The sequence below is a fragment of the Passer montanus genome, unplaced genomic scaffold, assembly GCF_014805655.1.
Source record: "Passer montanus isolate IOZ18808 unplaced genomic scaffold, ASM1480565v1 scaffold36, whole genome shotgun sequence".
Classification (NCBI taxonomy): Eukaryota; Metazoa; Chordata; class Aves; order Passeriformes; family Passeridae; genus Passer; species Passer montanus.
In genome coordinates, this window is record NW_024368374.1 from 3,908,170 (window position 1) to 3,923,456 (window position 15,287).

General features: G+C 39.4%; 1 protein-coding gene across 6 annotated transcripts in view; it reads right to left on the reverse strand.

Moving 5' to 3' along the window:
* Positions 1–15,287, reverse strand: part of ELF1 (E74 like ETS transcription factor 1) — an 87,052-nt gene that overhangs the window by 15,133 nt on the left and 56,632 nt on the right. For all 6 annotated transcript variants that reach the window (XM_039716804.1, XM_039716798.1, XM_039716800.1 and 3 more), the window contains 4 exons: positions 13,860–14,034; positions 5,823–5,930; positions 5,044–5,208; positions 26–109 (listed from right to left, as the gene is read on the reverse strand). In XM_039716804.1, the coding sequence (XP_039572738.1) occupies positions 26–109; positions 5,044–5,208; positions 5,823–5,930; positions 13,860–14,034 (532 nt within the window). The remainder of the gene's footprint in view (positions 1–25; positions 110–5,043; positions 5,209–5,822; positions 5,931–13,859; positions 14,035–15,287) is intronic.

Genomic DNA, 15,287 nt, shown 5'->3' on the forward strand with positions numbered 1-15,287 from the left:
TTTGGTGACAACTATTTGGACTTACCCTTTCCATCTTTGTTTTTCTTTTTCACAGATATATTTGGAGTTGTAGTAGGGGACTCAGAACGAGATGGTTTTGGTTTCTTCCCTGAAACAAATCATCAGTAAGTCAACAGCAGCTTAAGGAAAAAAAAAAAAAAGAAAAAAAAAAAAGAGAAAGGGAAGAGATTTGTTTCTGCCAAACAAAAAAGATGAAATTTCTACTAAGTTGGGAACTTAGTCCTGTGCTGAACTCCTTTTTCCATGGCAGGATGGACCTCCTATGATCTTACTGTACTTCTAAAAAAAGACTACACTATGCACTTTGTTGAAGTTCACGTACATTGGAAATTTCAGTGGCTATTTAGGTACTCTTAAGAGCACTTGAAACAGACAAGATGGGAAAAATAAGCTATTAACTATGTGTTAGGGCTTAAACAGGAAAAGCAAGATAAAATACAGAGCACCATCATGTTCACTCATTGCCAAAATGGAAGGTAGGGACAAAACAAGCTCGTCTCCTTGTTTAATCTATTGCTAGTATACTGACAGCAGCAAGCTACACTGTCATCTCAAACAAACATTTTTTTCAGTCCTATTGTCTTTTACACCACTTTTACAGTGGCTGCAGGTAAAGGGAAGTCACTTGTTTATGAAAATCAGAAGAAACAGTAACAGGCTGTGAAAAAATACCAGGTTTTAAAGTCATAAGCATGGTGACTGTCTGGTGAGGAAGACTAAAAGGAAGAAGTTACTTAAAACTTATGACAAAAATGAAGAGCCCTCATTTGAAAATGTTGAGAAATCAACTACTGACACAACAGGGAACAAAAAAGCTAAGTCATGTCAAAATATTTTTCAATATAGAACCTTGAACCTATTCTTTTATTAGTTCTTATTCCCTGCAATGGCAGCTTTTACAGGTGATGTAATTAATCAGAAACATTCAGAACTTTCTTATTAAACAATAATTTATCTTACCAGGTTTTGCAGTGTCCCATTACTACACTGATGTTACTTCTAGTGCTACCTGTAATCTTTTGAGAGGTAGAATAGACTAAGCATACACAAGACTCAGAGAAACATATTTCTAGTTCAGATAGAACACTGCCATAGTTAAAAATCTAAAGGATTTTTTGTCTGTATTTATTGCACTTCAAAAGAATTGATCTAAAGAGGCAAGGCCAAAAGGTTGGTGCAATCCCATACACTTTAACTGTCCAGTTTTGGTTTTGCTTTGAGGGGCTGTTTTAGTAAGGAAACAGCTCTGCTGCAGAGTGAGAGAGTTTTTCGCTAGCTCTGAAAAAAAAAAACCAAACCAGCTCAGTGACAGCAGCCTGCACTATTTCCTTCATCTTCAACTTCCAGTATCTACAGAGAAATCATAAGAAACTGTCTTAAGCACTCACTTTTTGACATTAGCAATCTTGCTAAGTCCATCTTTATGCCTTTTTTTTTTTTGACAGTGCGTGGAGAAGGAGAGGCATGGGATAGCTAGTTGAGACAGCTATAGTGAGTAACTGAAATCTAATTTTCTTGCTTTCATCCAGACAGGATTCATGACTGAGAACGGGACACAAATGACACCCGCTATTTGGCCAGTAATGTCCTTGATTTGAAAGGTAGGAGGGAGGAAAACCTACAACATTGTTTTCTTAATATATCATGATATGAAAGGATAAAGAACTACTGGAGTACATTTTTAGCAGCTTTTCTCCACTCACCACGGCAGGTTGCAGAAATGTGTTTTACCTAAAATGTCCGAGATGAAGTCACTCGCATGGAACAAGAAGCCCCTCAGGGTAACTTGGGCTAAGTGCTTTCCCAGTTAGAGCTGTAGGAAGATTCTGTTGTCTCATTTCCCCTCTTGAACAGGTGCAAATGTAGCCATCAAGGAGTAGGGAGTGTTATTTTGATATCACTAATTTAGACATTATGTCTAAATGAGTTGAGTTCTTAAAAGGAAATGAAGTGGATGAGAGCTCAATTAGGTCAGGACTGAACTACACCTAGTCAGCTTCAGGAAACTTAAGTACTGATCCCATGTAATTTATGCACTTCTGATTAGAGATAACCTAGGCTACTACATATGAATACGACTGCACGAGCAATTCTAGGCTTTCTTTCTTCAGCCTAGACTACCTCAGCACTCTGTAAGAAGTCATCCAAAATTAGAAACCAGTGAAGGACGTGAAACTTGTTTACAGAAATGTACTGCTGTTACTGCTGTATATCTGGGCTAGAGATACTTTATTTGGATAGTTTTAGACTACACTGTGAGCTATAATCTGCAGGCACTGACTGATACCATCAAAAAAGCAGTTAACAGAGAGGCATCAGATATGTTTCCTTTGTTTAAAAGAAGATATTTTTTAAAACCCTATTAAGCACTAGCATGCTTCCTCCTTTGCTTCAATAGAGCATGAATTTGTTGTTTTTCAGAGTACATCACTACATTCCTTTTTAGGAGAGAATTTTACAAAGAGGAAGGACAGAAAGTGTTCAAGACCTAAGCCTTATGTGGGCCTACCATAATTTTGGACTGTGTTTTCACTTTCCCATTTCCATGGCTGTAAAACACTTCCTGTTAGATATTCATGCTACAAATTAAGGTGACATTAGGCAGTGAAATGTTCATCCTGATTAAATATCTTATATCACACCAGAAAATGTAAAATCCATTTTCTTGAACTATTTCCAGTGAGTTTTGTTTTAAAAAATGCATGTACAAACAAAATAAATTATATATATCTAAAATATGATGTATTTAACTTATGTGACCACCTGCTGCCAGATAGCCTCCACACCAAAAACAGAACTGAAGGTATTAATATAGCAAATTTCCAAGTTTCTTTGTCTGACATCCCTTTATTTTTCCTGTCTTTCTGATCCATAGCTGAGCAGCTCAGTGCTCAGACATTCATGAGTACAAACATCATGCTGAACACAGGTTTGGAGTTGAGTAGCTGGGTGGATACAGCTTTCCTGCTGCAGCAATAACACCAAAAGGAAAGGAAGTGAAACAAACACATTGCTTCTGGTGAATATTCTCTTGAAGGAGCTCTACTTGGTAGTGCCACTCTGGCCCAGTTAGCTGGCAATGCCCTACACTGTGAATCCCTGTAATTTTAGCTAATGGCTTATATATATGTTAGAAGTTTATAAAAGAAGTCTATAAAATCTATAAAAACCCTATAAAATCATGAGTGATATGGACAAAATGATCATCATCCTTTGCCATGCCTCTGAACTGACCAAAAGAAGGGAAACTGTACTTAAAAAAACCAAACTACTAACAAACAAACAAAACCCCAAAAGAATCCCACCCACCCACGGCACATTATCTTAAAGTGCACTATAAACCTCATAACATTTTGCAGCATTTTTTGTACAACAAATCCCCAGACATTTTGAAGTAACACTTCAACCTCACTCAGACCATACCATCTACTTAAAGCCTTGAGTTCACTGAAAACTAGTACTTAACGAAATACTAAGCTGATGCCTCTTTTCTAGCATTTTTTTTTCCTAAAACAAATACACATTTTCTGTGAAGAAACTGGTTTTCTAACCTACAGCTAGGGAGGAGGAAGGAGTGGGAGTAAGCAGAAGCACAACACGAAAGAGTTGAAAACATCAAACCAAAGAGGTTACATGTCTGGCAGACAGCAGCTCCTTGTTTTAACCCACACAGCAGTCAACATTAAAAAAGAAGAAGGGAAGAGAAGAACAAACAAAAACCCCCAATTTAAAATCCTCTTACAGTTGGTTATCTCACAGTAGTGTGCCCAGCCACAGTAGCTTCCCCAGCAGCACTTTTGGGGCAGCTGCTGGTAAAGTTCTCCTCCACTGCAGTTTCAGTTCAGCTTTCTCAGGGGAATTGAAGACTTCCTGACCCACACCCATCCCTATGAGACCTTGTGACACACATGGGGCTCAGGAGGCTTCCCCAAGATTTCACAGGCCAATACGGTCTCTCTCACATATAAAAATTCCCAATATTTGGAACCTATGAGACCCTGTGACACACATGGGGCTCAGCAGGCTTCCCCAAGATTTTCACAGGCCAATACAGTCTCTCTCACATATAAAAATTCCCAATATTTGGAATTAGAAGCAAAAGTAACAGAAAAATGCTCCTATTCCACAGGAGTATGTCTGGGTAGTAGAAGCCTTATTCTGGAAGGCTATTACACAGGGGAGCCTAAAGTAACAGAAAAAATGCTCCTATTCCACAGGAGTATGTCTGGGTAGTAGAAGCCTTATTCTGGAAGGCTATTACACAGGGGAGCCTGTTAAAGTCATATCTAGGATGAACCCTAGGATTAGTTCCAGAAACATAACCTCCTGTGTTTATTTTTCTTTTTATATTAATTTGTTACAAGAGCTTTTAACATCTATATGTACAGCATGACTCTCTTCCTGCACACACCAGCTTCAGAGCCTCTAATGGGGTCCCTGCTGAAGCAGCATGGGAAAACAGGAGCAGAATGTCTGGTTAACACCACTTCATGACTCTTTGGCACAGCACTGACTGCAGTGGAACATCACTACCCTATGTAAATGTAATCTACTACAAATAGGACTAATACTTACTACAGCATGCAGCTATTTTATTAATAAGAAAAAAAAATCAGTAATATTTAAGAAAAGCTAAAAATCCCTCCCCATTCTCATCCCGTATTCTGATCAAGTATCTTCAGCTGAAGCTAAATAAGAACTAATGAAAATACTTCCAGATTCTCAGCAGCAAAAGCTCTATGGCTTGTATTGCAATTTTGCTCTGAAGAAGAAACTATAAATTGGAACAAGCAGAGATTCCTGTAGGATAAGCCATTATTGCTGCCTCTACAACATCATTAATCTAAACACCTGTACATGTGCTCACACTATGCAAGAAGAAAATGCTTTCCCTGCATTTCTGGCTGAGCTCACTCAGTTATTTTGGCCTGACACCCAGAATGGTTCCAGACACCCACAAGGAAGCGACCATGCCACCCCTACTCTCCTGTTCCACACTGCTGTTCTCCAGTAGCATCTTACCTTTTTTCTTCTTTGGTTGTTCAAATTCTGGAGTCTCTGGTGACTCAGCATAAGGGTCTGGGGCTTGGTGAACTTCCACCACCTCAGGGATCCCGTCGAGCGTAACTGACACGTGTGTGATAGGAGGCACCATTTCTTCCTCTTCAGGTGCACCAAACATAGTTGCTTAAGGGAAAGCAACAAAAGGAGTATTTTCACACAGCCATGAAGATTTTTAAAAGCTGGCTTTAGAGCAAAAACTCAAAAATAGAATAAAATCAAACTATGACACTTCAGTCTTTCAAGTAAGAGAAGACTAGTGTATAATTCAATATATGTGCAGACATTTTACACAGAAGCAGAAGCACTACTAAAATAGAACAATTTAATGACAGAACATACCCCACAAAAAGCACATTTATCTGCTGATCACACATTCATATTTAAGGCAATCTGCAAATGTAAGTGTATATTCTTTTATCCTGACAACATAAACATCAAACAAACAACCAAACAAAACACTACAATCTAAACCATCCAATTTCATTCACACTTTCCCTCTGCAATTTTTGACTCTTTCCTTTCCTGTTCAACTCTGGCATGGCAATGAAATCCTTCATTGCCTACAACACTGGATTTCTGATACCCAAACTGGAAATTACGTATTTGGAAATTACAACTCTATCTGGAAATTACAAATAAAATCTTACCAATTCCATGCAACCATGCTGCAGTGAATCCCTCCTCCTTTCATAAATAAACCTGGCAAATACAGATTGGATTTTCATAAAAAAACTTACTCATTCTTTTTTCATCCAACATAGGATCAGGAGAGTCCATATTAAGAAGTGCTTCAGCAGCCTCAATTGTTTCCATTGTTTCATCTCCATTATGACAAGATGCTTCAACTGAAAGCAAGTGAGAAAAAAAAAATTAAGAAGCTACAAACTAGACTTAAAGCTTAACATTATTTATTTGTATTTCATTCCCAGGGGGAAAAAAAGAGATAGAGATGGTCTTCTACTAGATGTGTAGCAACAGATTAGCTGGGGAGAAAATGCACTCTGCAATAATTTCATTTATTTAGTACAGTACGTTTTTCAGATTGCAGAAAAAAAACCCAAACAGAATCTTTGTTTCTGCCTCATCTTTCTAACCCCTGTCTTTGCTGATCAAGCACATGCAGTAAAACACAACACCCATGAATCAAAAAAATATCACTACCACAAGCAATATTCCAGAGATTATTATTTAAAAACACAATATTGCTGGTTTCTTATGGTTCTCCAATGTCTCATCCACAGAAAAATCATGTGGATATGACACTTGAAGACATGATTTAAGGGTAAACATGGGAGGGAGGGTCTGGGTTGACAGTAGGACTTGATCTGAGAGGTCTTTTCCAACCCTAACAATTCTGTGGTTCTATGAACAGAATTGAATTCCATAAATAAGAGATGCCCATCAAAACTATCCAGTCATTTAGCCTGGAGGAGAGACAAGTAAATATTCCACAAGTTCTATTACAGATGTGATGTAAAGGTGTAGCTGAATCCTAAACCATCCAAATTAATGGGAATTACATGTAGGTCCCACAGTGCAGGATCCAAGACCACACTGAAAATCAAACATGAAACATGAAAAGCAATATAGAAGCTTGGCAAGCTTTTCAAAATTTTTGTCTTCTAGACAATTCCTCATCAATCTCATCAGGGCAGCCATTAGATAAACCCGAAGCTCTTGAGCATTAATTATAAGGTTTGAAGTACATGTTAAAGTCATCTGAGAGTACACAACAAAAAAAATCCAATAAAATATCATTTTGCAAAATAACAGCTATTCCAAAAAGATAATACTGGTTTAATGGGAAGAGTGCTTTACCAGATGATTTTTTCAAAATAACTGTAGCATGAAAAATAAAATTTTTACATTTATCATAAACATTTAAACATAAACATTAAAAACTGTTTAACACATCCTTTTAGAAATTACTGTTTGTTGAATGGAAATGATTGGGCCAAGCTTCCTTATCCTTTGAAGTGAATTTGATGCAACATTGGGGAATTCACTTGCATCTATCAAAATGATAAAAAAGGCTGCATTAATATTCCCCTTTCTAGTACACCAAGAAATCTCAGTTACTTTCACAGGCTTTACACCCCCCTCCCTGTTAAGCTTTGAGGAATTTTGGGGGCAGTCACATTAAAAAACAAAACAAAACCAAAAACCCACACTGACTGACAAAGCAAGCAAACATACATATTAAAACACAATATAATGACCTTGGAATATTTCTGCACACAAAAGCAAGAAGTTTATGCCAGAATTTCTATATTTTAACCTTAAAAATATCACCGTACCAACAAAGCAACCAGTTCAATTAGCACTAAGCAATTACATAATTAAAAAAACAACCAACCAAAACCCCCTGGTTTCATCACAAATGTTTACAGCTTCAGCAATTGTATCATTATGAGAGAGCAAAGATGAATGCTGGCATCCATGCATCAGCCTCAAGCTGGTGAATCCACGCATCAGCCCTACCTCTTCCAGCCACTGTGATTTACAGAATCCTCCTTCTGGATTTTTCCTTGAGGACCTAATGTAAGCTGCTCAGACTAATGCAGAATGAAGTATACAACTCACCCTGTTTTCTACAGGACCACCTCCACCCTATATCTGACAAAGACATTCAGACCGTTAAGGATCTGCACCTTCTGGCTGACACCTCCAGTTGCATCTCTAGGGAATGCCTGTCCATCAGGAGGAGACATCCCATACACATCCCATTCAGTCTGTGACCATGTACAGTCTTGGACTGGTGCTGGTGACTTGATGCTTCTGATTCTGAGTTTTATCTGGATGAGAACTTCCCATATCATCTACCAGCATTACCAAGACCTCAAGAAGGATATCACATCTTACAAATATAAATAAATGCACACAGCACAGCCAAAGCAGCTGTTCTGAGTTCTGACACTGTCTGAATGGGCAGGAAGGTTAGCCTGACACGATCCAGCTCAGCTAAAGTCATGGAGCACAGCTGGCTTACCACATACAGCTCTAAAGCCAGCAGTGTACCCCCAGGTTCTCAGTTCTGCAGGCAGGGAGGAGAGAGCTGCTGCTGTCTGCTCTTTCCCCAGAGAGAGCTGCAGGAGGACCAAACCCAGCTGCTGGCTTTCAGGCACTAAGGTGATGGAGCAGAGCCAATTCTTCACTCTGAATAATAGCAGGTGAGCAAGAGACTAACAGCTGTATATCACTGTAACACCATATGGCTACAAGTTTACCATCCCTATCCAAGACTAATGAAAGGAACTTATAATAGCCATGTAAATAATGTAAACATAGAAATTGATATAATTTGTTGCTCACAAAAAATTTAAGCACGTTAAGGAAACTTCCCAGTCTGACCATTCATGAGACTCCCTGGCAGTCACATCCCAAGGCCAGAGACTGCCACTGCTGGGTCAAAGCCCCTTCACAGTGGGTGGCTCCCATGACTGACGTGTCCCCCTTGGCTCCCCACACACCCACCCACAGTCAGACCAGGTTTCCTCACTGGTTCAGCCCCAACCAAGGAGCCCCTGAGCTTTTATAGCCTCATGTCCATCTGTGGGCAAGTCTCTTCTTCCTCTCTGTGTCTATCCACCCCACTGCTGCTGCTGTCACCTGTCCTCTTTTCTTATCCAAAAGACCAGCAATTCCCAGCTTCTACAGTCTCTCTCACTGTTCATAGCCTGCCTGGCCCTGGTGCCCTTTGTTATCCCAAAGGTTGGCAGTTCACAGCCTCTTGTGTCTTGCTCCTACCCAGAGCTCAATCTGCATCTCACTCTGCAGCTTGCCAGCAGAGCTACCTGGACCAGATGTATTCCTCTACAAGCAGCAGCACTATCTTTCCATCCACAAACACAGGATGGCAAAATTAAGTTTCTTAACCACTCCACTGCTCTTGCCAACACCCTTCACGCATCTTCTGAGAACATGACTTCACAAAGTGCTTTAAGACCAGTTAATACTTCCCTGTTGCTGAAAGAACCCAGCGTTGTGGTTTTTCCTCCCATCTCTGTCCCTGATCGATGATCCAAACTTTTATCATTTGACACATGTCAGGCTTCACGTTTTTTTGATCACATAGTGAGACAACTGAGATTTATAAAATGTCTGAAAGGTTTTGGGGGTATTGCTGGGTTGGCAAGTTGAATTACAAGAACTCAAGAGCTAATACAAACAAGGTGTGGGACACCTCACAGAAACAGTGGAGCACTACATCTTTGTCCTTTCAACAGCAAGGTGCTCATTTGCATCCTTCAACATCAGACAGTGCTCACAGATAACCAGCTCAGCTACCAAAGGCAAACTGGCATCTCTTGTTTTTGCTTTTCTATAATGCTGCAGAATGGTAATCCAATCACTGGCTGTTATGATACAGTCCCAGTTTTAAGAAGAACTGGAATTAAATGGCTTGTTTCTCTTTGCCAAAGTCAGAGCTGAAAAAATGGGGCAGCAGGGAGTGCAATTTCTGCAAAGTATCAGGTTTCAAAGGTTATCTGAAATAGGCAGAAGCTTTTTTAAAAAAAGGAAAAAAGGGGAGGGGGAAGAAAATATTGGAAGACAAAAACGAGAAAGGAAAAAAGAGGCAGGGAAATAAAAATGGGTAAGAAAAAAGGAAAAAGGGAGAAGAAGAGAAGGGAGGGGGAAAACCACACCTAAAAATATCTTCAATTTTTTCCCAGGGTACTCTACAAGTTTTTGTTTATCTGAGCAAGCCACAAACATAAGCCTTTGTGTCTGCATGCCAATTTCTGCACAGTTGCTGCGAATCCAGGCTCCCTATGAATCAGCGTTAGCACAGGGCTTGCCCAAACACAGCGTTCTGCTCTGAAATTATGCCTCATCTTGGAAGTTCCCCACCTCAGTTCAAAGTCCTGCTTTCCCTACTCCTGTCTAGTGTCTTTTTTGAAATTTTTACACCACCTTGGGCAATGCTATCCTACTCCCATTGCTTCCCTGGTGTCTGGAAGCTCTGGAGAGTGGGCAACACAAGTCCTTGTCCAGGCTGACATAAAGGCTGTGCTAGTCATAGCTGAGTTTAAATTCACTGCTGGTTTTAGTAGAGACAAAAACAGGGACTGCAGAAGCTCAAAATAATGTCAGAAGAACCCTAAAGCTGCTAAAAGAAGAAAGAAAGCCATTAGACATGGACAGACCTCCTTTTGCAGAATAGCTGGCTGTTAAATTTAAGCACTTATATTTTAGTATCCACTCTTAGCTGGTTGTTATCTGACACTGGAAAACTGAGCTTAAAAATGCAGGTATTTCAGGAGACCTGCAAATCACCATTTTATTTTTAAAATAAGGCCTTACAATTTGTAAAGAAAATTATCTCATTGAGGAGGTACATAAAAAAAAATCCTTCTGGTTTTACCAGAGCTACAGGCAGCTGCGAATAATTTCTTTACAAAGTAACTGAAACCAAAACCTGTTTTTTTGTAACTGGCATCTCATCAACTCACAATCCTCACAGATTAACACCATGAAGTTCAGTTTCCACCTAACTACTCCGGATTTCTTTGTAACATCAGAAATGACCACCAAAGAAGCTGCGTTTGTGCAGGACTGCTAGAGCGTCACAAAATGTACAAGGCAAATAGTACCAGACTTCAAAATGAACTGGTTATTAAGCACCATTATAAATCTATGAAAATGCACACTTCCATGCTCCCTATTCAGACCACAACACAGGACATCTAAATGCAAATTTTCTGTCCCTGCTCTCTCATCCCTTTCTCACCAAACTGTCCCAGTGCAGCCACTTCCCCGATCCCATGAAGACAATGCCAGAACAGGTGAATCATAAAATGGCAGACTTTGATTAACTGTGGTTTTCAATTAAAAAAACTCACCAAACATGACAAAGTTTAAAAAAATTATAACAATTTTTAAAAAAATGTTTTCAGGAATTACATAATCCAATTAGCTCCTCCTTCCTGTGCACCTTATATTCACAAATAGCCACATTAATAACATATACAAAGTGTAGCAATTGTACATTCTGACAAGTTGGCCTAGAGATCTTCTGTACAAAATATTAACCCCTGTATTTTTCAGAAAAAAAATGTTCAATATTCCTTTTAGAGATAAAACTTCATTCAAAGCCAAGTGTTCCAATTAATTTTGTTAATTACCCTTTACTACATGATAGTTAATCATTTAAAATCCCATAAGACTGGCAACAACTGACCATAAAATTGCCATTGCAGCTCTTCCAGGGAAATTGCTTTTAAAGATGAGGGTGATAAGGCACATCTGCCTATTCATTAAAAAAAAAAATACAGCATGAGCATTAATATAGCTAAAAAGCTGATTGCTGTCCATGTCCTCAGTAGGGTTTCATGTGCAACAGATGCTGTTCTCACAGCTTTTTGCAGGTTATAATTTATAAGACAGGTCAATTACCAACATGTGATAAATGTGCTTTTGAAGGGCTGCAGCTACATCCTATAGATGAAAAAACCTATCAGCATGCACTATTCTGCAGATAGATCCCTAAAAATTGATTGCTTCAGTTTCATGAGGCCTATTGCTAATTTCTGTTAATCTAGGAGAAGAGAGAAGCCCTGTGGACAGCAGTCATAAAATGGTACTGAAAAACTAGTACCTTTAAAAAACCTAAATCCTTCATATTAAGCAGCCATCGCTCAGTAATGTTTAGTCATAAATTATAGTGGTTTCAGTTTTGTTTTGCTGTGAACTTCAGTCTTATAAATATTTTAATGTGGAATTAGTACAGTCTTTATGATGTCTGATCCTCTCTCAAAGGCATAACGTGGAAGCGACTGAAAAGACTGGTACTAACTTCAAAGAGCAAAACAACACATTTCACTGTTGACAGCAAACAAAATCAAGAAGGAAACTTCAAAGAAGGGAGAAAAGAAAAAAAGCACTTGAAAAATAGAGTAGGTGGGAAAACTGAGCTATGATTAGCCCCGTTTCAGAAGCAGCCTACAGCAAGCTATACTTGAACTAGGGTCTATTCCACACAGCAGTCTTGCAGTTCAACTGGGCAGCTGTGGCTACAGCCAGCGCTTGTCTGCAGTGGGCAGGGAGGTAACAGAGGCCTCCTTCCCCAGTGTCCTGTCATCTCCTGTGGGGTGCCTTCACACCCCTGGGCCCCAAATTCTGCCCCACTACAGTCAGGCTGGATAGCTTCCTGCCAGAAACCAGGGGCTGAGCTACCAGTAGTGTTGCTTTCCTTGTCCTGAGCAGGAGCTTTCCAGCCACAATGCTGGTCCTGGCTCGGCCTGCATTGATCCCATTCCCCTCTAAGGAAATCCACAGCATGCACAGGATGGAGAGTGTGAAACAGACAGTTCGTTATCATCTCTTCACAACAATCATCTGTGTAAAGTGGCAGCTCTCAATTCTAAGGACTTTGCCTTTAAAGAAAACCAGATTTCTCGAACTATAATGGATGATAGGAACAATACTGTACTTGTCTGACTCCAAAGTATCCCCAGAAACCCTTGGACACCATCAGTTACAAGGATTAAATATTTTCAGTTTCTGGCAGCAATTCGCAAACCCTTCTCAAGTGACCAGAAACAACAACCAAAAAAAAAAAAGGTTAACAAGGGCATTCACAAAAGTGGGGTTTCACAATTACTCATGCATGTAAAAATTCACACACAATATATTACAGTGAATATGAATTCACAAAATGATCTGCTATGAAATTCACACGGATGCATTAAGTGGTGCTTAAGTAACACACTGGGGAAATGCCAGTTGTAGTGTGAATAATTAATATGAATAGCAAGTTGGCAAGAGGTCTCAACATGAAATACTGTTTGAGTATTGAAAACCTTCTTGAATAATAACCTAACTTATTTGTATGGTCACAGTCTGTTCACAGATAATTCACTACTATGAAAAAACACTGAGAACAGCTCATGTCAATTTACTCTGTGAACTGTTCCTCATGTCAAGTTAATGTTGAGTTCTTGTTTTGCATTTGGTAGTAAAAGATTGTATAGAGCATGTCTTTGGAAATAATGTCAAAAGTATGAGTGAAACCAGCAAGCTGTCTCCATCCCTGGAGACAGTCCAGGTGTGGAGCTAGTGGCTGAAAGAAAACTTCTCTCTGTAAAGTATCTACCCTGCCTTTGAGATTTTTTTGCAAAAGCACTTCAAATACATACATTCAGTGAGGGGTTGTTTTTAAAATATGTGACAGATTTCTGACCTTTCCTCTTGGAAATTGGTTGTTCTTTAAGGTTACCTTTTCTAACAGAATTTACAAAAAAACCCCTGTATTTTAAGTGTAAATCATTACTAGAGCTCCAAAATTAATATTATGTTGAGTATACTTACACCAGTAAGCCATGCTAGCATGCACATTTCAATTTATAACTATATGCCCTCAGAAAGCTAAAAGCAGCATCTACTCAAGCTGATATTCCTGCTTGTTGGATGTATGTTTACTTAGGAATGTACCACGTGTTAATTAAAAGCAAACAAAATCTATGAAGAACAAAGAACAACCTTGTTGGTTCTCTGAGCAGGATTCTGCCTTAATCACTGTTGATGGATTAAACTCTTCACCATTATCAGCTGTGCAACTGGGATTGGAAGCCACCTGCTAACAATATTAATGCCATTTTCTCTGTCTTGTACAGAATTAACAGCATTTAATACCACTATTCATTTTGCTCCCTGTTGCCTTTTGTCATTTAACTTTCTTCCTCCATTAGTCACAGCCACCTTAATAGAAAGACACAGAGATGTCTTTGCACCAAGAGGGTGCAAAGTGGCACAGAGATGGTTTTATTGCCAACCTGTGAGGGTGATATCATCATCTTCTATGATTTGCTCTTCTGCAACATCCAGAGAGTTCTCAGTGATCATGTCACTAGGTTCATCCACGCAGGTTAAACCAGAGTAGTTATGTAGGAGTTCTGCACTAGGAACATGCTCCACGATGACAGCAGGGAAAATAGATGGATCACCAAGCTGGGGGGTAGAGAAAAAAAAAAACCCACAAAATATTAGTTAGACTGCCTCCAATCTAGCCACTTAATGACTAATATTTCAACAGACCTGTACTAAACCACCTGGATATTAAACTGTCAGGAGGGAGTACTAAAGATGATTTTTAGCACTGAAAGCAAATAGCAGCAGTGTCCCACCAGGAGCCAGAGGCTGAATATTGCTGTAATATCTACTGTACTGGCTGTACTTCAGTACATAACACCAGACTTGCATGACAGATTTGCAGCATTAAAGCTGACAATACAGAGGAGTGGCACAGCACAGTAAGTGCTAAACTTTGCTGGCAATAGTACTGGGTGAGCAACTGGCTGCAAACACCTTCACCTTTTGCTCTTCCCATTAAGCTGAGAGTGAAGGAGTCCTGTGGCTGTGAGGACTGGACAAAGCACCCACAGGAAACAAATTTCCTGTGAGACACTAATTGAAAATCACCATTTTAGGGGAAACTTGTTACAGAAGGAAAGGGTGTAACAGGTTGATGTAAGTGCTGTAATACATTCCCTCTCTAATTCTTATGGCTTTAGTAATTTGAGATTACTCACACCACACCACCCTCGCCACTTTCCTTCCAAAGTCTGCATTTAGACATCATCCTTTGGTCTTGATAGTCATTTTACACCAGATACAGAAGAAAAGATGCAGCTGGGAAACAGAAATCAAGCTGACTAGCAATAATAGCAAGTAGCACACTCTCTGAGAAGGCAACCGCTCAACAGGAAGAGGTTTTCAGCAAATAACATCTACCACAGACACTGTATTTTTCAAAGTGAGTATTTTAAAATGTCATTTGCAGAAAGAAAGTCATAGCAGATTGATAGCAGAACAGGTTCAAAGAAAGTCTAGTGTAACTCTAAGGTTCCCTGACTACAAAAATAAAACACATTATGAATGTGTCAAGCTTAAAAATAAATAAAAAAAAAACCCTAAAAAGTTTCCAAAACATATTTCTGAGAAAACCAGTATATATACATTTGGTTCTACCCTCCACAAAAGAGCACAGATATGTATAGATCATAGAATCATAACATGGCCTGGGTTGGAAGAAATTTTAAAATCATCTGGTTCCAATCCCCTGCCATGGACGGGGACACCTTCCACTACATCAGGTTGCTCTAAGTTCCACCCAGCCTAGCCTTGAACACTTCCAGGGATGGGGATCTGCAACTTTTCTGGGAAACCTGCTTCAGTACCCTTCCATCCACACAGTAAAGAAC